Here is a 23541-nt window from a genome sequence, read left to right as displayed (position 1 = left end):
TGTCTGGGTTTCCCCAGCCACTCTGGGCGGCTTCCAACAGAACACTAAAATACAATAACATTTTATTATTAAACATTAAAAGCTTCCCTAAACAGGCTGCCTTCAGATGTCTTCTAAAAGTCTGGTAGTTGTTTTTCTCTTTGACATCTGGTGGGAGGGCGTTCCACAGGGCGGGTGCCATTACTGAGAAGGCCCTCTGCCTGGTTCCCTATAACTTGGCTTCTTGCAGCGAGGGAACCACCAGAAGGCCCTCAGCGCTGGACCTCAGCGTCCAGGCAGAACGATGGGGGTGGAGACGCTCCTTCAGGTATACTGTGAAATACGTGAAATAAGTATGTACACAACCTTCAAGTGGTTCTGCTGCTTAGGTGGTTTAGGGATTGTCTTTGTGTGTGTGTGTGTGTGTGTGTGTGTGTGTGTGTGTGTGTGTGTAGCATTCCAACTGCTCAGAAGTCACAAAAACAGCAGTATTAGGGATCAGCTGAATTTGGACAAGTGTGGAGAACAGGAAAGAGCACCAATAGCGCTAGTCCAAGACATTTTGCCGTAGATGATAAGATATTCCCCTCCACCCCTAATTCCACATGCTCCATTGCATCTGGGGGGGGGGGGAAAGGCTAACTTGGGAGATACAGAACAGGTGGCATTGACAGCTGTCTTCCCACACCTTGCTGCTGTTCCCCATCACGCGTCACCTGCTTCTTGAGTTGGCTGCCTCGCTCCATCTCCAGGACTGGCCCTAAGCTAAGCACAGTTGCAAGAGCAGTCAGTTCGGAGGTTAAGCTTGTGAATGTTGTGTGTGTACGAGAGAGAGAGAGAGAGAGAGATTGGAGGGCGGCGAATTATACGTGAACCGGAGGCACGACTGGAGAATGGACAAAGTAGCTATGACAAAGAAAAATGTGCCTACATTTTATATTTGCTTCACAGGATAATGTTGTTGGCATCTGTCTGTCTCGACAGACGATGGAAGAGTGCGCCTTTGGGAGTGAAATCAAATCATTGGAGAGTTACAGTGCCTGCTGTGGCTGTAGAGACAGATACAGGAGAGAGATGTTTTGTTGCAGCTGGGGCAGATGAGGGTATCTGGTTTCGCTGTTACAGATACACCATGGCATTTCTTCTCTCTGCACTCCTCCCAGCGGTTATTCCTCCTCTGGTCACTGCTGTGGATACATGACCTGACTGTCTCCAGGCACAAATTTCCACCCCTGGATTCCTTAAAGGCGGATCCCACCAGTAATTCCAGGGGTGATAACAAAGAAGACAAACCCGTGGCTGCGTTCATTGCAACCCAGAGCAAAAATACCGAAGGCAAATTTGGAGGGTCATACTTTGGCAGAATGTGTAGGTTAAATAGACATGTTATGATAAGCAAGATTAAGTAGGCTGCATGTGTATGCACATTCAGTTTGTGTCTCATTGTTCATTGTGTTCCATGTCATGGCCATACTAGAGCATGTCAGAATCTTGGAAACTGGTTTTGACGTAAATGGGCAGATACTAGATTCATACACATAATCTCCAAGTGTGCAGGAAGACATACGCATTTATAAACATTTCCTTGTATTCCTGCTCGTGTTCCTCTTCTGTAGTCTTTCCAGAACATGACTGATAACCCAAGAGTGTATTTAAAAAACACAGATGAATAGAAAACAGATTATAGAATTAACGAGAAAAGAGAATAACGTTAAGGAAAGCTTTCTCATTAATGAGCATTGCAGACAGCTCTCAAATCCTTTATTTGAGAGTGAGAATTATGGTTTTAACTGTGTTGTTTCCCCCTTTCTAGGTCAAGCAGGTGTTGATGAATGCGGAGGAGCAATTATGGTCGCTGCTGGTGGAGCAGCGAGGGCCCGAGCGATTTCTGTGCGGACAGCTGTGGAGAGAGCCCAACCTCTGCTTCCTTCCTCTTCTTGCTGAATTCTCCAGAGCAATTGTGTTCATTCTTTTTAATTAAAAAGCCTGCTCTGTTATCTTTGGCTAAACCGGCAGAAAAGAGAGAACTTTTTCATTCCTATTATTTTACTTTGGGCTCCCTCCCTTGCTTTCGGTTTCCCTCAGTATGGTGGCTGATGAAGCGCAGAGCTACCTTGATCCTGAAAGGTGCGTCGATCAAATCTCGACCACCCAATCCAGGAACAGGTTCACCACGTAATGGGACCCTGCTGTGGCCACAATGCCCATCACTCCGGAGAACGCGGTGCTGTTTCTTCCCATCCTTTACCAGTGGCTCCAAAACCATCTGAAGGAGGAAGTGGAGGAGCCGGAGCACAGACTTTGCCACTCTGCCATTAAGAAGCTGAGGGAATACATCCACCTTAACTTCCCAATAGAGGAGGGCAAACTGCAACATGGTGCTTGCATTGTGGATATGGAGATCTGCACACTGTACCTGACCAAGGATCCAGGAAAGACAGAGGCGCTTGGCCTAAGTTTTGGGAACATCCCTGCTCTGGGGGACTATGGTGAAAAGAGGAGAGTGGGGAGGAAGAGGAAGGGGCATAAGGGTCCGGTGCTGGATGTCGGGAGCATCTGGGTCACCGACTTAAAGAAAAACAGCCCTGCGGGGAAATGTGGAAAGGTTCGCTTGCGAGACGAGATCCTTTCGCTGAATGGACAATTGATGGTCGGAGTCGATATCAGCGGTGCAAGGTAGGAGGTTTAAATAAACTCAGTTGGCATGCAAAATCATTGTGTTTAAACCATCTCTCTACCTAGGTAAAGGTAAAGGGACCCCTGACCATTAGGTCCAGTCGTGGCCGACTCTGGGGTTGCGGCGCTCATCTCGCTTTACTGGCCGAGGGAGCTGGCGTACAGCTTCCGGCTCATGTGGCCAGCATGACTAAGCCGCTTCTGGCAAACCAGAGCAGCGCATGGAAACGCCGTTTAGCTTCCCGTCGGAGTGGTACCTATTTATGTACTTGCACTTTGACGTCCTTTCGAACTGCTAGGTTGGCAGGAGCAAGGACCGAGCAATGGGAGCTCACCCCGTCATGGGGATTTGAACCACCGACCGTCTGATCGGCAAGTCCTAGGCTCTGTGGTTTAACCCACAGTGCCACCCGCGTCCCTTTTCTCTACCTAGGTAGTGATCTTAAATGAGCCATTTTCCATCCATGCACTATCCCAGCGGTTCTCAACCTGTGGGTCCCCAGATGTTGTTGGACTACAACTCCCATCATCCCTGAGCTCTGGCCTTGCTAGCTAGGGGTGATGGGAGTTGTAGTTCAACATCTGGGGACCCACAGGTTGAGGAAGGCTGCACTATCCCATGCTGATATAGTAGTGCATCTGGTATGTTTTGATCAACAAGGCAGAAACCGCAAATGTTCCACTGCCATCACCAGGGATCCAAAATGTGGGTTTCATTAGCGTAAATGGGGATACAGCTGGAAGTGCTTCCAAAGCCTGCTTGCAGATGTCTTGAGGAAAGAGAAAGGAGGAGTCATCACCGCCACCACTCGCCCCACTGGCTTGTAGTATTCACTGTTTTGGAGCTAGATGAACAATCGGTGCAGGCGTTGGGTGGGGAAAACGTCCGGTGCAGTTTTGTGTGCTAATACTCCTTCAGGTCTCTGGTAGGAGTTGGGCATTTGGCAAAGACAGAGTACTGAATCCTATTGGCTTTCCGCAGATTGCTGTGCTGTCTTAGTGTTGAGCCCAATAAGGACTGGGCAGGAATAGGAAACTTTTTATGCTTGCAAAGAGTCAAGGATGTGCTCACAAAACTATCGAGGTCCCCAAAGCAGCCGAGATGGTTTGGGGCCCTTTCAGGGATGTTCCCCCAGTGGCTCTAGCATCTTGGGGGTGGATATGGGAACATGCCCTGCCCCATTGCACCAGGCCTGCATGCAATGGCCGGCGGGGCTGTCTTGAGGCTGCCCACAAATGCCACCGAATAATGCAAATATAGAAATGAATGCTGCGGAGGGTCTGGAGGAGTTGCGGGAAAACCTTATCGAAAGAGGAGGCAGATCTGAAGAGAAAAGAGCAGCCTGTGCGTGTCAAAGTACTTTAGGAATAAAGTCTTTTTTTCTTTATGTTAAAGAGCTTTGCATTCTCCTTATTTGATCTGACACTTCCCTCTGGGCTTAGAGCACTGACACGTGCTACTTGGACTTAATTTCATCTTCCTTCTTAACAGGTGTGTGTTGCAAGGGAATGTCACATCCAGTGCCCTGCTCCTCTTCAGTGCCCTTTACCTTTTAAAATAATAAAATAAAATAAAATAAATAAAATAAAATAAAATAAAATAAAATAAAATAAAATAAAATAAAATAGTGCCCTCCTTTAAAGACAAGCTTCTGTGGGAACACAGCCCATTAAGTTCTGCACTCCATAGAAATAGACATATGCTGCTTAGATCTTTCTGTAGGAGGTTGCTGTCCTAACATACGTGGTGACTCAGTAATTTCTCTACCTTCTTTATGGCACAGCCTCTGCGTAAGATCCTCTGAGGCACCTGTGTTAAATCAATCAATATATATTCATGTATACAGGCACCTTCCCACTTAACTCGGGGGTTAAGTTCCTGGGTACCGTGCATATACGTGAAATTGCATATTCAGTCATACCTTGGGTTACAGCCACTTTTTGGGGGTTACTGACTGCCGAAACCCAGAAGTACTGGAGCGGGTTACTTCCGGGTTTTGGCGGTCGCACATGTGCAGAAGCTCTGAACTGTGCTTTGCGCATGCGCAGAAGACCAAATTGCAACCCGCGTGTGTGCAGACGCGCCGCTGTGGGCTGTGAATGTGCATCCCGCACCGATCACATTCACAACCTGAGCATCCACTGTAGTTGGGAACGCCACCTCAAAAGCCATTAAACATCCTCCTTTCTCAACTCCCAACTCTCAACAAGCTTCAAAGGCTTATGGGATTGCAGCTGCAAAGGCCCCTGGGATTGCTAGCTGTTTTCCTGCTCTTTTCTCACTATTTTTTTGGCAGATTCCCCACTCATTTTGGGCCCTTTTTGCATCATTTTGCAGTTTAATTATTATATACCGTATTTTTCCGTCTATAAGACTCCCTCATGTGTAAAATACTCCCTATTTTGGGGGACTCAGATTTATGAAAATGGGAGGAGATGTATCCGTGTATAAGACGCCCCCTAATTTTTGAAATTTTAAAGGGTTAAAACCCTAGTCTTGGAAAAATAACGGTAATTATTTACTGGTGCTACACGTCTATGTGACTGCATGCAAGTTGAATGCTCGTTAAGTGGGGAAGTGCCTTCATCGTCTACACTGACTGGCAGCAGATCTCCTGGCCATAGACTGATGTCCTGGGATTGTGCTATAAACTTCTACAGTGTAAACACGGGGGGAGGAAGGTTGTATACAGTGGTACCTCTGGTTAAGTACTTAATTCGTTCCGGAGCTCCATTCTTAACCTGAAACTGTTCTTAACCTGAAGCACCACTTTAGCTAATGGGGCCTCCTGCTGCTGACGCACCGCCGGAGCACGATTTCTGTTCTCATCCTGAAGCAAAGTTCTTAACCCGAGGTAATATTTCTGGGTTAGCGGAGTCTGTAACCTGAAACGTCTGTAACCTGAAGTGTATGTAACCCGGGGTACCACTGTACTTCCAATATGTTTGTGCAGGTTCCTCCCCTATCCCAGTACATAGGAAACTGCCTTACAGCAGGCCAGACTATTTCTCCAGTATTGCCCATTCTTACTGGCAGCGTTCAAAATTCTCATTGTTCTAGGCGCGTTTTGCGACAGGGAACTTCATTAGCGTGAGCAGTTTCTGAGCTCTGGGCGCAGTACTGCACCTAAGATTTCAGATTAAAACTGCAGAGTGGAAGGAAAGGAGGGCCTTTTTCTGCCTCCCCACTTCCAGCTACTCTCTGAAGACTGGAGAAGAGGCCCTCTTGACAATATTAGGGGGGTGGGACAGGGAAGTAGGGCTTTGTTTTTTGCAGCCTTCAGATGAGGACCAGACCATGTGAAAAATGAGCTTAAGATTTTAGCTGCAGTTCATTCATTTTCAGCTTTGTATTCTTGCTATTAAAAAGCGTGCCTAGACACTCAGTCGTGACACCCATAACCTAGGTTTAAGGTGCCATTTAGCTCCTAGCTTTCATATCTCAGTTTCTAATACTGGCAGCTGTTCTCCCTAGTCCCAGGGAGAGGGCTTTCTCATCAACTGCTCCCTTATCCTTTTAACTGGAGATAGCAAGCATTGAACTCGAGACCTTACATGTGCAAAGGATGTGCTGTCCTAGTGAGTTGTGTCTCCTCCTCATTTGAAAATGACCCCCTGCACCCACAACACAATAGATTGTTTACGCCAGTGGTTCTCAAACTTTTTCCCCTCTAGGCCACACTTTGAAAATAAAAATTTGCTTGCACCGCACCATTTTTTTTTTATTCATAAGAAATACAAAACAAAAAACAACTCCCAGCAGTGCTTGATTTATAGCACAAAACACAAGTACTTTATAATATGCTCACGGGACACCCAGAAAGTATAAAGCAATGCATAAGAACATGAATCATTCCCAAAACACAATTATAAACGAGTCTTCTCCAGCGCTTTGTCTGAATGGTGATTCTGGATCACAAACAGGATTGACCTTGATGCACTTGCTGCCGTTATGAAAAGATACCTATCCACCTTCGGCAAATAAAAACAAATTATTTTGATACCGTACTACACTGAAATGTTTAAATGTTTCTTTGACTGTCCTTGAATCTTCTTGCTACTCCAGTGTGGCATGCCACACCTTTGTGAACCACTGTTTTATGGGCATGCATGAAGAGGCCACACTGTTGTCCTTTCTTCAGATGCTTAAAAAAACCTGGAATTGAGGATGCAGTGATGCTCAGTACTGGAGACAAGCAACAGTAGCTGGCCAGGGCATCACGCCCATACTTTGCTTGTTAGAGGCATTTGACTTGGACACTTGCAAAAACAATCCAGGGCTCTTCTGATATTCTTAATTCAACAGAGAATTTATGATTTGCCATGGAATTTCAGTACGCAAGCCAAAGAGGTTAGACCAAAGCAAATAAATAAACCTGTCATATACTCCGCGCGCCATAATTCTTTATGAAATATTTGCACCAAAAACACACACGGAAAAGGTGGATTTATACATTTCGGTTTGCCAGGATTTCTAACTGAGCACCCTTGTTTTCTTCTTTCAAAAACAGGAAAAGCAGCTAATTCCATTTCTAAGGCTTATTCCAAGAAATGTCATGTGTTGGATGTGTGGCACATTTTTTGCTGGGAGACCAGGATTCCTTTTGAAGCTTTCTGAGTGGCAAATAATTAAAACTAGGGTCCCCAGTGAATGGAATGTCTGAAATACTCTGCAAATAGAAGTGTGCAACGGAAAAGGATCCACCCCAAAGTCACACTGCTGCTGCCCCTGCCCCATAGCCAGTATAGCCCCATAGTTTCTCCTTGTTAACTGGAAATGTCAACATGGGTTCACTAAGCTATTCCACACTACACACCAGTTTGAAGCCCATACACAGTATAGTATAGGGTCAGTGTCATTCAGGGATGCAATGGAAAGTGCAGGGTAGACTGAATGCTTTTCAAACTCAGAACAGCCCCCTTTAAGGCAGGAATCTCAACTAATAAAAGAGTTTCCACCATGAGAAGGTAAGTCATGGCAATGGCAGGTTGCTTGTTACTGTCAGTCCAGCTCCACTCCTCTGCAATGTGCAATCACTGGGAAACATTAGGCGTTTTGTAGGGTGGAGCATCAGTTTGCAATGACTGATGATGAAGTTCAAGAGTCCTGGGCAACATTCGTACGCAAACACCACCTCACAGCATGATCTACAATCTAATGCACAGGTTTTCTCCAGGAGAGAGAGGTTATTCTTGAGACAAGTTGGTCTGGGCAAAGTTCCCAAATGGCTGGAATCTTAAAAACCTCTGACCGAACAAACAAAGGTCTGAAGTAGAGTTGAAATTAAATGTTACATAAATTTTGTAATCTGTCATATTTTGCAATACGAGAATTGGAGTGAGGGCTTTTCTTCCTGAACCAGTTTCTGCATTTCTTAGCCTATTGGATTCTTTCAGATGATCGGTGTCAAAATAAGTGACTTTTTGCCCCTTTTGAGGCAGAGAAATAGGTTGGTGGCTACACAAACATTACCAAAACATCGCACACTATGCAAATAATGCTTCCTTGCACCCTAATTGAGAATTTTAGGTCCATGCACTTCCAAATACAAATCTTTCCAGGTACTTGGGAACCCCCTCTTCATTTAACTTCTTAGTTTTCCAGATGCTAGGGAGTTACAGGAAAATAACTAGCATGCCTTATTTAAATGCATTGAACTGGCTCGACAAATTTGTGTATGCTAGAGACTTGCAATGTGGTGATTGTAGCCGTATGAGGTGAATACTCCTAAGCATTACCAGCTGGGTAGCATAGGAAACTGCCTTATACTGAGGTATCGTATTTTTCGCTCCATAAGATGCACCTTTTGTTGAATGGTTTCTTTAAATGTAAAGGTTCATCATTGTTCCACTCCATGTGTATGTCTTTAAGGGGCCAGAGCAAGGGCCAGAGCAAGATAACGAGACCCAGCTTTACAGCTGTGAAACGTAGCAGGTGCTGCTGAGTTGTATTTGATTAAGGCGTGTCAGCATTTGGGTAGAGTATATAAGGAGCAGCACCTAGCTCTCCCATTACCCTGGGGGATGGGTTGGTGGTTGGGTCTGGTCTGGTCTGTTAATGTATTTAGTATAAATGGAGTTTTTGTTTTTCTTATTAAAACATTTAAGTACTTTTTGAGTCCTTTCTTTTTAATGCATGATCTCCCCAGCAAGCTCTCTGCAGCGTTACTATACTGCAAAAAGCCAACATCTTTGGTTATGGGCCCAGCTGCTGAGTGGATGACTGCATATTTGTGGACTCTGAGAAAGGTTTGAAAACTCCTTCTCCTGTTAGCGTAGTTTTTGTGGGTCTGGAAGATATCCAGAATGGTTGACCGGGTTCCTGAAGCTGAGAAGGTTCTGGTCTTCCCACAGCTAACAGATGAGAACTATAGTTTATGGTCTTTTCGGGTGGAGGCGCTTTTGACCTCTAGAGAAGTATGGACCTATGTAACTGATGACCCTCCTGACCCTGTAACTAATGCTTGGTCGAAAGGAGATGCAAAAGCCAGGGCGATAATTAATTTGGCAGTCAGCGACCAGCAAGTAGTCTATATAAGAAATAAGAAAACTGCCAAAGAAATGTGGGACAGTCTTGCAGCAGTGCATGTTAGAAAAGAGTCAGCGTCTGCACTGACGTTTTTCAAGCAGTTGTACCAGACGAAGTTGCAGCCTGGTGGTGATTTGGCAGCACACTTGAGACGTCTGGAGGCGATACGCGGCGAATTAATTCGAAGGGACATGGAGGTACCTGATATTCAGTATGTTTTTATCATCCTGTGTTCCCTTAATGAGGACTTTGATGGTATAGCTAGCCAGATATCTGCCGTTCCGCCAGCACAATTAACTGTGGAAGGGGTAACGGCAAGATTAATGGGCGAGTTGGATAGAAGGGAGGCTTGTGCCATAAGCACTCCTGTTTCCAGAAAGAATGAGGAACACCATATGCAAACCTGTGGTGATACAACTGCATTTAAAGCTGCAAAGCGTTGTTGGTTCTGCAATAAGCAAGAACATTTTGCAAAGGACTGCAGAGCCAAAAGAAAGCAAAGTACTCCCAAGCCTGTTTCTGTTCGTCAGTCACGGTCGTCAGCCCAGCAGCCGGCATCGTATAGTAGGCACAGAAACGAGCCGCGAGCTTTTCACGCTCGGACTAAAGATCGTAAAAGAATTAAAGATGCCAAGTGGAAGTCTTTTGTTATCGACTCAGGAGCATCGCAGCACGTTTGCAATGATCGAAGCTTGTTTATTTCTTTCGAAGAGGAAATTGGTAATGTACATTTAGCCAATTCACAAGTCTTGCAGTCGCTTGGCAGGGGTACTGTTAAACTTGACTCTTTAAACATTACAATAGCGAAGTGCATTTACTGCCCGTCAATGGACAATTTATTATCAGTAAGGTGTTTTGCTCGTCAAGGCATAACTGTGCGTTTCTTAAAGTCAATGTGTGAGTTTTTCGATGGGAACAAACGTCTATTATATGCCCGGGAATCTGATGGTTTATATAGACTGTATTTTCGCATCTACTCACAATCGCCTATAAATTGCAGAGCAGCACAGTCAAGCCAGGGGTTGAGGAATGTAAGGCCACATTCTGGGTGTGTCCACGAGGTGCACAGAATTCTGCGACACCTGAATTTTGCTGATGTAATTAAGACAAAGAGTATTGTCAATGGCCTCAACTTAAAACCATGTAAATTCTTTATGCAATGTCTATCCTGTTGCAAGAATAAGATTAAGGTTGCACGCAAGGGTAGGTGCTCAGATAGGAAAGTAACTGAGCCATTTGAGCGTGTACATTGTGATTTAGTTGGGCCACTCCCACCATCATTAGGAGGTTCTAAGTACTGGCTTACCCTGATAGACCAGTATAGTAGATATTGTTGGACTTATGCAATAGCTGAGAAGTCCCAAGCATTTGAGAAGTACAAGGTTTTTTGCAACTGGGTAAAAACGCACTTTAACAAACCTATTAAGAACCTGTTTTCTGACCGGGGCGGGGAATTTGTTTCTGAGGATTTTGAGAAATTCCTGGAAGCGCAGGGGACTACTCATGAGTTATCTTGCCCCCGAAGTCCCTGGCAAAATGGGCTTGTTGAAGTTGTGCAGCGTGACCTGCAGGCAGGGGTTAAAACTTATCTGCACCATGCTAATCTGACCAAAGATTTTTGGGCTGAAGCACTCCATGCTTTTTGTTATGTTAGAAATCGCAGTTATCATTCTGGTTTAGATGTCACCCCCTATGAGAAGTTGTTTAAAAAACGCCCTAATCTGAAATACCTACGCATTTGGGGTTCAGATGTAATTATGCATTATCCTGCTAAGCAGAAATTGGGTGAGCGTAGTGTCCAGGGAAAATTAATGGGCTACCAGCAGGGGGCGTACAGAATTTACATACCAGCAACTGGCAAATTTCATAGTACCAGAAGCATGATACAAACTGTAAATTGGAATGGAGTTGCTGTTTTCCAAGATACTGATGGTATAAATGATACTGAGGAAGAAGAGGAAGAAGCAGCAGCAGCAGGAGGAGAAAATGGTGATTCTGAATTAATGGGGAAAGACAAAAAGCCTGTTGAATCGGATAATTTGTTTGAGGATTTAAAGTCACAGGCACCCGAGGGGAGGCTAGATTCTCTTGAGTTTTCTGACCGTGAGCTTAGCCTACAGGCACGTCTTCAGTCTGACAATGATAATTTACAACCTGAAACTAGTAGTTCACTTAGTCCCATTAAGTCTGAGGAGTCTGACTCTCCTTCCGGACTGAGACGTTCAGATAGAAAGAGGCAGAAGCCACAACGTTTCGCAGATGAACATTTTAATACTGTGTATGCCAATAAGGTGGCTTTTGAGCCAAAAAGCTACAATGATGTTCAGAATTTACCTAAGCACCAAGCTGAAAATTGGTATAAAGCTATGAACTCTGAGATAGCTTCTTTAAAAGAGCATAACACTTGGTCTCTTGTACCACAAACCCCAGATATGAGACTTATTGATTCAAAATGGGTTTATAGAGTTAAAATGAATGACAAAAATGAAGTTGTAAGGTACAAGGCAAGATTAGTTGCTAAGGGTTTTCAACAAATTCCAGGCGAAGATTATGATTTGTGCTATTCACCAAGTGTAAAATATGAAACAGTTAAGCTTTTGTTAAAAGATGCATCACAACGTGGACACTCTGTTTATCACCTAGATATAAAAACTGCATATTTGTTTGCAGATTTAAAAGAACAAATTTTTATGCGTGTCCCTGAAGGCATAGACGCTGCTGAAGGTTTGGTATGCAAATTAAATAAATCCCTTTATGGTCTGCACCAAAGTGGAAGGAACCGGCACCAAACTTTAGCCAAAGAATTGCTAGATATTGGTTTTTCACAAGGAAAGGCAGACAATTGTGTGTTTATAAAGGAAAGGGCAAACTCTGTAACAAAAATATGTGTGTATGTAGATGACGTGTTAATTTCTACAAAAACCAAACAGGAATATGAACAGGTAGTTTCACAGTTACAGAAGAAATTTGATGTGGTGGAATTAGGCATAGCTAAAAATTACTTGTCCATGCAAATTGAGAAAGGCAATAATGGATCTTTTCTAGTTCATCAAACTGCAAAAATTGATGATCTTGTTGAAATGCTATGTTTAGAAAATGCAAATGGGAAGGAAACGCCTATGGTGTGTGGTTTCACCTTTACAGGTGAAGATAAGCCATTTCCTAACACAACTTTGTATCGTTCTGCTATAGGCAAGCTAAATTTCATTCAAAGAATCTCAAGACCAGATATAACTTATGCTTTTCACTTTCTGGCAAAATTTGTGGAAAAGCCCACTACACAATGTTTCTCTGCTCTTAAGAGAGTGGTGATGTACCTTAAACATACCAAACATTATAGGTTGCAGTTTACATCAAGTATTGACAAAGGTTTTGAAATTTTCTGCGATGCATCTCATGCAGTAGAACAAAATAATTGCAGGGGTGTGTCTGGTATGGTGTTTTGTTATAACGGTTGTCCATTTGAATGGAAGTCCCAGACACAAACCATTATTTGTCTTTCCACAACAGAGAGTGAATTATGTGCATGCGTTCAGGCCACTCGTGATGTAGAATGGTATCTGCAAGTATTTGCAGACCTACAGATGCAAGTAACACTACCAGTAAAAGTTTACCTTGATTCCCAGAGTGGACTTGCTATCCTGTGTTCAGAGACCAATACGCAGCGCACTAGAGTCTTAAGATTACGTTTAGAATTTGTAAAGAAACTAATTGAGGATGAAATGGTTGTATTTAAATATGTTCCAGGTGACAATCAAATTGCAGACATTTTTACAAAAGCACTTCCAAAGGTTACACATGAAAGACATGTACAAAGTATGCTTTATGTTTTTGTTCCACAATGATGAACCGCAGGGGAAATGTTGAATGGTTTCTTTAAATGTAAAGGTTCATCATTGTTCCACTCCGTGTGTATGTCTTTAAGGGGCCAGAGCAAGGGCCAGAGCAAGATAACGAGACCCAGCTTTACAGCTGTGAAACGTAGCAGGTGCTGCTGAGTTGTATTTGATTAAGGCGTGTCAGCATTTGGGTAGAGTATATAAGGAGCAGCACCTAGCTCTCCCATTACCCTGGGGGATGGGTTGGTGGTTGGGTCTGGTCTGGTTTGTTAATGTATTTAGTATAAATGGAGTTTTTGTTTTTCTTATTAAAACCTTTAAGTACTTTTTGAGTCCTTTCTTTTTAATGCATGATCTCCCCAGCAAGCTCTCTGCAGCGTTACTATACTGCAAAAAGCCAACACCTTTTCCCTCCTAAAAAGTAAGGGGAAATGTGTGTGCGTCCTGTGGAGCGAATGCAGGAGGGAGGCAGGCAGGAAAAGCCCCCAAGAGCCGCACACAAGCTCCGCGAGGCTCTTGAGGGCTTTTCCCCAGGAGGGAGAAGGGACTGACGCAGCCAGTCAGTCCCTTCTTCCTCCTCGTAGAAAAGCCCACAGGAGCTGCACGCTCCTTAAAGGGTGCGCGGCTCCTGTGCGCTTTTGCGGGAGGTGGGGCTTCTGCCATAGCCTCGTGCAGCTTCTCCCGGCCGGAGAGGCTGCGTGCGGCTAAAGAAGCCATGACCGCGAGCAGGATCCATCCCGCTCGTTGTCTTGGCCTCTGCCATAGCCGCACGCAGCCTTTCCGGCCGGGAGAGGCTACGCACAGCTAAGGAAGCCGGAGGGGCTTTAGCCGTGTGCAGCCCCTCCGGCCGGGAGAGGCTGTGTGCGGCTAAAGAGGAAGCCAAGACAGCGAGTGGGATGGATTGCGTTCGCTGTCTTGGCTTCTTTAGCTGCGCACAGCCTCTCCCGGCCAGAGAGGTTGCGCACGGCTATGGCAGAGGCCAAGACAGTGAGCGGGATCCATCCCGCTCACTGTCATGGCTTCCTTAGAGAAGCTCTGGGAGAAGCTCTTTGGGGCTGGGGGGAGGATAATATTTTTTTTCTTGATTTCCCCCTCTAAAAACTAGGTGTGCCTTATGGTCCGGTGCACCTTATGGAGTGAAAAATATGGTAGACTGTTGGTCCATCTAGGACAGTGTTGCGTACACTGACTTGCAGCAACTGTTGATGTTAAATTTATATTAAGTGAATAGCAGAAAGCATGGTTCCAGGGAATGTTTACTATTATGGCAACAAAGGCATTTGATGGTTGAATTACGCAAAAAAAAAAAAAAAAGGCTGGTTGTGCTGTTACTAATGTTGTGCCTTCAGGAAGAATCTTCAAAAGCTGATTTCTACTTTCTGCGCTAGAGCTTCACTCATAACTTAAAACGTGAATATCAAGCCTGAATTTATATATGATCTGAAGAGAAACCTGGGTATCTGATCAGAGTTTCTGATGTGTGGTGTGGGGAGCAGATCTTGGATTTTTGCATGCAGATTTCAGGATGAATGAACTGTCGTATTCCCCTACACACATAGGCACACACACTTCGCCTCAGCAGTATTTGCAGCAGTCTGATTTTAATATGCTGGCAGTCTCTGTGACCATATCTCCCTCTAGTGGCGTCCCTTAATGATTCATTGTGCAGATTCTATGGCTAAAAAGGCACAGATTTCAACGCTGCAATTTGATCTGGTCTGGTGGCTTCATATTTTGTCTGCAGGAAAATGAGATAGGGTTGGGTATCCATTGCTGCAGATGCGCTGAGAATATGGCAAATGATGTTTTATGTTCAGTCCCTTTTTGCCACCTTTTTTGCTTGTTTTGAAATGTTTGCTTAATAGGGAGAAGTTGCAAGAGCGGGATGGATCCTGCTCGCGGTCATGGCTTCTTTAGCCATTTTGTCATTGCTCGGCTACAGACAACAGTTTGAGGTACTGTAGTCCTGGAGCTAGGATCTAGGGTGATCACATTAAGACTGAAGACCAATGAGGAGGCAGGAACAATGATAATTTTATATCTCCAGGGCTGCGTACACACTAGACCTATAAAGCACAACAACACACACCCCCCACACAAAATATGGGAGCTGTAGTTTACCCCAACAGTTCCCAGCTCCTTAGCAAACTACAGTTCACATGATTCTTTGGGTGGGGGAGTCTTACATTGAATTTAATGGTCTGGTGCGTAACTCAGCCTAGAAATGGTTTTATTGTTCTTATACAGTGGTACCTCGGGTTAAGAACTTAATTCGTTCTGGAGGTCCGTTCTTAACCTGAAACTGTTCTTAACCTGAGACACTACTTTAGCTAATGGGGCCTCCCGCTGCTGCTGCGCTGCCACCACGCGATTTCTGTTCTCATCCTGAAGCAAAGTTCTTCACCTGAGGTACTATTTCTGGGTTAGCGGAGTCTGTAACCTGAAGTGTCTGTAACCTGAAGTGCCTGTAACCTGAGGTACCTCTTTTAGGAATAATAGTTGTTTTTAGAACTTGCATTACTATTGCTTTCTGTATTTTGTCTCATTTTTATGTTCATGCACACCACTTTGCTTCATAGCCTGAAGAAATCAATGCGCAAACTTGGAAAATTAATAATAAAGGAACACACAAAGAGGCAGGTCAGAATTGAAGAGAAACCAAAGGATACAGGGACACATGGCAGAACTCAGGAAGGCCTTATTATTGGCCAAGTGAGCCTTAACAGGAACAGGAAGCCACCGTCTAGTCCTTCCTGTCCAGAAGGTCCTAATGGTCACCTTGGATGACTATTAGGAGTCACTGGAGTGGTCATGCAACATGCAGTTCACAAATCGAATGTCTCCCAACTTGAGACTTGGTAGCTCCTGACATGATTTTGCCACCATGATCTGAAACACTGTGTGCACTTTGATGCCCATGTGGGCAGTAGCAGTGTATTGGGGCTGCGCTCCTCACCTGATATCCGCATGGCTGAGTTGCTTCTGCATTCTGGAACAGAGACGGGGAGAAGCAAGAAGTAAATACAGTTTTACCTTGGAAGTTGAACGCCTTGTGAGTCGAACGTTTTGGCTCCCAAATGCAACAAACCCAGAAATGAACATTCTTTGGAACCCGAATGTCTGATGCAGCTTACGCGGCTTCCGATTGGCTGCAGGAGCTTCCTGCAGCCAATCAGAAGCCGTGTATTGGTTTTGGAACGTTTTGGAAGCCGAGCAGACTTTCAGAACGGGTTCCGTTCAACTTCTGAGGTACGACTGTACACCAGTAGGCATGCTAGCTACAAATGCATTTCCTTCCCCTTTAGCTGAGGGGGACTGTTCCATACAGAAGAGGTGCTTCATTTAATGATTTCAGGGGGTACACAGGGGAGCGCTTTTGGGCTAACAGAAGACCTTGTGTGGTCTTCCATTAGTTGAACCCCACACTTTGTATTTAACTCATTTACCAGTTTGTCCCAGATTCCCACCTAGCTTGTTTTAGTTCAGTTGTGCACATTTGAATAAAGAAGTGAGCAGAGGCAAGAGAGAGTGGGGCAGATGCCCTATCAACAAGGAACAAATTTGCACCTTGGACCTTATTTACCATTGCCTTGATCCAACAGGAAGAAATGTGCATGTGAACAGTGTGTGTGTAATTCCCCAGGCAGAGAGCCCCAGTCCAGGAACTACACCAGCCATCAATCACACAGTCCATCTGTTTGGAAGTGTGATGGAATCCAGCCCTTTGATCCTCTGTCCAACTTCCAGAATAGATGGCTGGTGGTGCTTTTGAGATAACCTGCTTGGGGCTCTGGACAGGCCCTGGCTCCAGAACTGGGACTTCCAGCTTTGGGGGACGACGACACACACCTGCAGACCCCTTTGCACACGTCTCCTCTTGCTCAAGTGGAGTGTTGAGTGTTAAGGAAATAAGCATGAGGTATCGGAAAGCAGGAAGCTCTGAATCATAAATTCTTCATTCAGATAGAACTGGCTAATGCAGTTACAGGTCCGTGGAATTCAATCACTCGCTACTTATGCTGTGGAGAAAGAGACAATAAAACTGATTTATATTGATGCCAAAGCACGCAGGTATTTAGAGGGCGAGATCTTCAGAATCAACGCACCCTGTGTGTTAAATAAAGATGTGTAGAAAACTGGATCCGGCTGCTGTTTTAAATTGGCACCGTTCGCTGCACAATGCCTAAGAGGCATGGCTGTGGGCAGCTCAGAGATGTGAAGCGAGTGAGTGGTGCAGCAGAAAAGAAACTGCTAGCACATTTGCTAAGCAGGGTCCGGTATGGTTTCGAATTGGATGGGGGACTGCATGTTGAGATTCCTGCATTTCAGGGGGTTGGACTAGATGACCCTGGGACCCCTTCCAATTCTGGGATTCTATTCTTCATGCCCCATTCTCCCCCTGGTGTGGATAGCCACTATTTGCTCACAAAGCAGACCAGGACAATGATGGTTGAGAATTGGAAGGGATAATGAGGGTCATCTAGTTCACCCCATTGCAATGCAGAAATCTCAGCCAAAGTATCCATGACAGATGGCCAGCCAACCTCTGCTTAAGAACCTCCTGAGGCAGTCCGTTCCACTCTCAAACAGCTCTTATTTTCAAACAGTTTTTTTCTGATGTTTAGTTGGAATCACCCTCCTTGTAACTTGAATCCATCAGTTCAGGCCCTAGCCACCACCAGGCAAAAACAAACTTGCTCCATCTTTCCTGTGACAACCCTTTAGATATTTCAGAATGGCTATATTATCTCTGCTCAGTCTCTTCTTATCAAGGCTAAACATACCCAGCTCCCTCAACCATTCCTCATAAGGCTTGGTTTCCAGACCCTTGATCATCTTGGTTGCACTCCTCTGCACACGTTCCAGCTTGCCAACAGCCCAGAACTGGACACAGTATTCCAGAGAGTCTGTGGCTCTCAGGACTCCAACGCGCATTATCCCCAGCCACTATGGCCAAGGGTTCAGAATTATGGGAATTGTAGTCCTGCAACATCTGGAAGAACATGGGTTTCTCCATCCCTGTCTTGGGAGGCCCAGTCTAGCTTGCTTAACTGACAGCATTCAGGGCGCCTTGCTCTGTTGACCCAAGCCTGACTGGCTAATTGATAACTCAGGACTTTGATGGCGCAGCATGCAAGGTGCTTCATTTAATGAAGAAAAATGTGTATACAATCTCTTGGTGAACTTTTGACCTCTTTGCCCTTTTTGCAGTAGATCCTTATACAGTGGTACCTTGGGTTAAGTACTTAATTCACTCCAGAGTCCGTACTTAACCTGAAACTGTTCTTAACCTGAAGCACCACTTTAGCTAATGGGGCCTCCTGTTGCTGCTGTGCCGCCGGAGCACAATTTCTGTTCTCATCCTGAAGCGAAGTTCTTAACCTGAAGCACTATTTCTGGGTTAGCGGAGTCTGTAACCTGAAGCGTATGAAACCCGAGGTACCACTGTACTGCATTATAAGGGTTTTCAAAGCTCCCATCACTTTTGAAAGTGGTTTGCCATGTGGAATTATGATCAGCAGAGGCTGCTATTCAAGAAGCTCAAATCCAAAGCAGCCTCGGATGTGTAGAACTAGCTGTGCGGTTTTTTGTGGGGTTTTTTTTTCATGCTGGCACTCTAAAGCAAATTAAATTTCATTTTTAAAAGCCTACCATATTTAGTGGCTCTAGATAGGAGAGACATATAAATAAAAGTAGGTTTGCAAATTATCTACTCACTGGAGTAGCTGGGAATGTATTTTTCCACAGTGCTAAGAAGTTCCCCTTTGGCCCTGATGTGTGTCTCATTTTATGCTTCTTGCGCATACATTGTGAAATGAACCCCCTTGCACATTTGTTGCTCCAGCCAATGTACATATCACATTTGGCTTCAAGATACTGTACTTTATGTCTGCTGTCATTTCAGGCTTCAAAGCCAAGTGATGCTGGAGCCGCCAGTTTTCTGTTTTGAAAGAGAGGCTTCCAAACAAAAGATGCTCACGATATTTATAAAACTTCTGCCCACGCCGGTTTATTCAGCAGAGCCCAATTGGCTGAGAAGCCCAGAGCTTAAACTCTCTGCCGCACTTTCTTCTCATGAAAAAATAAGCACGGCAACAAAGGAAAATGTATTAGCGCGGATGAAATGTTATCCTATTTGGTTATATTTTCATATTTTGTTTAAGCATCTATTCTGGAGTGTCGTTCTGCGCAAGTTTCAAAGAGGCCCTTTTGTAAAGCTGTGGAACTAAGAATGAAAAAGGGTCTGGACAGCAAGATAAACAAACACAATGAGAAGGCTTTGGGCTGGAATATGTGCAACAGCAGCACCATGTGAAAACTTTTATGGGTGAATTGGCTCAGTTGTAACCCAACATAAAGCCCTAAATGGCCTCGGTCCAGTATACCTGAAGGAGCATCTCCACCTCCATCATTCTGCTCAGACACTGAGGTCCAGCGCTGAAGGCCTTCTGGCAGTTCCCTCGCTGCGAGAAGCCAAGTTACATGGAACCAGGCAGAGGGCCTTCTCGGTAGTGGCACCCGCCCTGTGGAAAGCCCTCCCACCAGATGTCAAAAAAACCCCCCCAAAAAAACAAACTACCAAACTTCTAGAAGACATCTGAAGGCAGCCCTGTTTAGGGAAGCTTTTAATGTTTAATAGGTTATTGTATTTTAGTGTTTTGTTGGAAGCCGCCCAGAGTGGCTGGGGAAACCCAGCCAGATGAGCGGGGTATAAATAATAAATTATTATTATTATAACACAGAGAACTTCCTATCAACTTTTGGGGGGCCCCCAGCCACCTCAGATATTTTATTGGGGGGGGGGTCGAAGGGACCTCGGCCCCTAGGAGTTGACTCCTATGTATGAATAAGTCCACAGTGCTTCCTGTCATGTGGAGAAGGTATTTGGCTATTCCACCTGCAGCAAAAATCAGAAAAGCAATGACTGGTCAGCACTATCATCTGGTAGTGCCTAACACACTGACTCCATGAAAATAAACCCCAACTGTGTATCTTTTTGATTACTTTAGCAGAATTACGCGAGCCTGGCCTGCAGCCTTGGACCCAAGAACCTAGTTTTGTGTCACTGCCTGTGAAAAAGGGAAAGGGCAGGTTCCCGTTGAAGACGGCAGTGAAGTTGGAAAGGGTGAAGAAAGGTCTTTGGGGGGTGGGGAGTTAATGGAGACGCCATCTGTGCTCGCAACATTAAATTCGACGTCTGAAAGAATGCCCAGACTCCTGACTGGAGAAAGTGATCAAGGGAAAATCCAGGAAGAAAATCCTCATCTATGATTTAAGCCTGGATTCTTGAAACATTAATAAGTGGCAGGCTTATGGCACGTTTTGGACATGTGTTTGCTGGTGCATGAAAATGCAGTGGAAATTGCCTGGATGAGATAGTAAAGCAATCGGCTTCGTATAGCTCTATGTCTAAAAAAAGGTAAAAGTTATAGGACCGCTGGACGGTTAAGTCCAGTCAAAGGCGACTATGGGGTTGTGGCGCTCATCTCACATTCAGGCCAAGGGAGCTGGCGTTTGTCCACAGACAGCTTTCTGGGTCATGTGGCCAGCATGACTAAACCACTTCTGACGCAACGGAACACCGTGATGGAAACCAGAGCGCATGGAAACACCGCTTACCTTCCCGCCACAGCAGTACCTATTTATCTACTTGCACTGGCGTGCTTTCAGACTGCTAGGTTGGCAGGAGCTGGGACAGAGCAACGGGAACTCACGCTGTCATGGGGATTTGAACCACGACCTTCTGATCAGGAAGCCCAAGAGGCTCAGTGGTTTTGACCATGGCACCACCTGCATCCCTACATCTATAGCTATATGAAGTAGGTTGCTTTTCTATCCCATCTGTACTCCCAACATTGACATTGCTGCAGCTCACCTGGGAGGTCAGCTAGGGTGGGCCAAGGTGGAAGCAAGGTTGATGGAACCAATTTGGTTCTCTTGCCAGTGTGACTGCTGCACAGCCCTGATTCTGCCCATGCCCTGCCCAATCCAGGTGGTTGTAGCGATGTTGATGTTGGGGAGGACGTGCTCTCTCTCACTACACCAGCCACTACTGATCTGTAGGGCATACCTGTGTTTATAGTGAGGGTATCCCTGCAGCATCCCTGATGTGACTTACCTGTGACTAGTGATGGGGAAATTTCCCTCTGCTTGAATTCAGAAACGAGTGGCTTTATATTCAAAGATGAAGGAGACTCATTTGCAACTGCCTGGTGCACGTTCAGTAACTAAGAAGCTGGAGACATCAAGGTCCCGTCATCAGAACAACACAGAAATGCTAGACGTTTTCTGCCATGTACGCGGCACTTTGCATTTGTAATGTAAGCAAAACATTTTCTCACATGTCGTTTTACCACCAATGACCAGAAGCCTACTTGGGCTACCATTAGGGAAAGTAAGCTCATGTGCTTGCCAGATTTGCTCAAATTAAAGCAAATTTTAGTGTTTTGAAATCTAAGGCAGAGAGTAGTATGTTTGTGTGCTCTGAAGAGGTTCATAAATTGCTGCTTTTATTTTTGTGAAGAGAAAGGAAACACAACCTTTTGATAACACTGTCCCCTCTGGTTATACGTGCTTCTTGTGTTACTCTGAACATTAAACAGAACCAGAGTTAAAAATAGTTTTTGTGCTGAAATCTCTCAGGATTATACATGTCCTTAGGTTATTTTCTGTAACGATAACCTTTGTACTAGACAAGGGAAGAAAACATTCAACGTACCGCCTTTGGCTGAACAAAACAGTTGCAGAAATAATATCGGGGACAAATTGAGCGTTGAAGAAACACTTTCTTCACTTTGGAAGCAAATGAGTATTTTATGTAGCAAGAAAGAAGAAGAAAGCAAGAGCTGCTTATTTTGAGGTAATGTTTATTGGGGTTGTGTGTGTAAACCTGTTTGGCTGAGTAATGGTTGGTGTCCATTCTATATGGCTTGGATTCCATCCCATATGGTGTCCATTCCACTTTATACAACATGGGAGACAGAACCATAGAATTGTGGAGTTGGAAGGGACCCTGAGGGCCATCTAGTCCAACCCCCTGCAATGCAGGAAGCATGGCCAGCATGGTCAATGGTTAGGGGTGATGGCAGAGATGTAGCCCAACAACATCTGGAGATCAACAGTTTTTCCATCCCTGGGCTAAAGGTCCCCTAATGCGTGTGCACATCTTCTGCATTCAAAATGTGTCTTTAATGGTCGGACACTAACAAATGCACCGCAGGCATATACATGCTGATACAGTGCGTGGGAATCAGCCCTCAATATTAACACAGGGCAATTACGTATAAACAGAAGTCTGGGTTTTACTGAGTTGTTTTCAAGTGATGCAAACATCTGTGCAGAGAAACTTCAGATGTGCCCATTTAATGACTCCTGTTTACCGCCTCTGAATGAAAATGTCACGAGAATTCCATTACTGATCATGCCAAGGATCCAAGTAGACTGGCGGTTTTTTTCTCCTATGGTCAGCGAGAGGAGACATGAATAGCTGTCCCCTGTTGCTTGTCTCCAGCACCTGGTATTCAGAGGGGCGCTGTCCCCGTTAGCTAGTAAACTAATATTTCCTCCACAAATTTGTCCTTTAAAAAAAAAGTCATTTAAATAGCGGCCATCGCCACTTCTAAGGGTAATGAATCCCATTAGATAATAAATAAGGACTTTCTTTTTCTGTACATCTGCACTGACTATAAATACGTTTCATTGGGGGACCCTGAAGTCTTCTCTTAGAATGCTCACTGCCCTGCCCAAAGCAGGCCTGTACCATATATGTTCATCCATGTTATTTATAATACGTGGCCATTTTATTTTTATTTAAAGGGTTTATAACCCACCTATAAAAGGACCTTTGGGAGTCATCCAGCCCAGTGCCCTGCTCAAGGCTGGATCTGCATTGCAGGGTGCAGCTACATCATCATCCCTGACAAATGGTTGTCCAGATATTTATCTCCAGCAAAGGAGAGTCCACTGCCTCTTAAGGCAGGAGGTACCACTGTCAGAAAGCTCTTACCATTAGGAGCTTTTGCTGAAATCTGTTTCCCAGTAGTCTCTGCCTATTGTCTCTATTCCCACCCTCTGGGCCAACAGAGAGCAAGTTTGGTCCACCTTCTGCGTGAGGGCCTTTCAGATATTTGAAGACAGCTATCATGCCTCACCTTAATTTTCTTTCCCCAGGCTAAACAGGTCCTCACATGACTTAGGCCACTTCCTCACCTTGCATTTAAAGCTCGTTTAAACCATTTCAACATTCATGGAGAAACCTGGGAACTGTAGTTTGTTAAGGGTGTTGAGAGTTGTTAGGAAACCACTATTCCCTTCTCAGAGCTATGGTTCTCAGAACGGGAACCATGGAAATAGACCAGCTGAGTACATGAACTTTATTCCCAACACATTTCAAATATAACTTCTCCTCAAGGTATTCAAACTTTGTAAATAAGCATGTTGGGAATCAAGTCAACTCGGGTCTTCTTGGACACTTGTAACATTTGTCTGGTCCCTCTTTTTCTGTGCTGAGCATTGTGC

At 44.8% G+C, this 23541-nt stretch overlaps 1 protein-coding gene across 3 annotated transcripts in view; it reads left to right on the top strand.

Annotated features, from left to right (window-relative positions):
• Nucleotides 1–23541, top strand: part of PDZD2 (PDZ domain containing 2) — a 254232-nt gene that overhangs the window by 72575 nt on the left and 158116 nt on the right. For all 3 annotated transcript variants that reach the window (XM_082241726.1, XM_082241728.1, XM_082241727.1), the window contains exon 2: nucleotides 1793–2655. In XM_082241726.1, the coding sequence (XP_082097852.1) occupies nucleotides 2180–2655 (476 nt within the window). In that variant the 5' untranslated portion in view covers nucleotides 1793–2179. The remainder of the gene's footprint in view (nucleotides 1–1792; nucleotides 2656–23541) is intronic.

Source organism: Podarcis vaucheri (genome assembly GCF_965113315.1).
Source record: "Podarcis vaucheri genome assembly, chromosome: 11".
Classification (NCBI taxonomy): Eukaryota; Metazoa; Chordata; class Lepidosauria; order Squamata; family Lacertidae; genus Podarcis; species Podarcis vaucheri.
The sequence above is the reverse complement of the archived record's forward strand: the minus strand, read 5'-3'. Positions and strand labels throughout refer to the sequence as shown.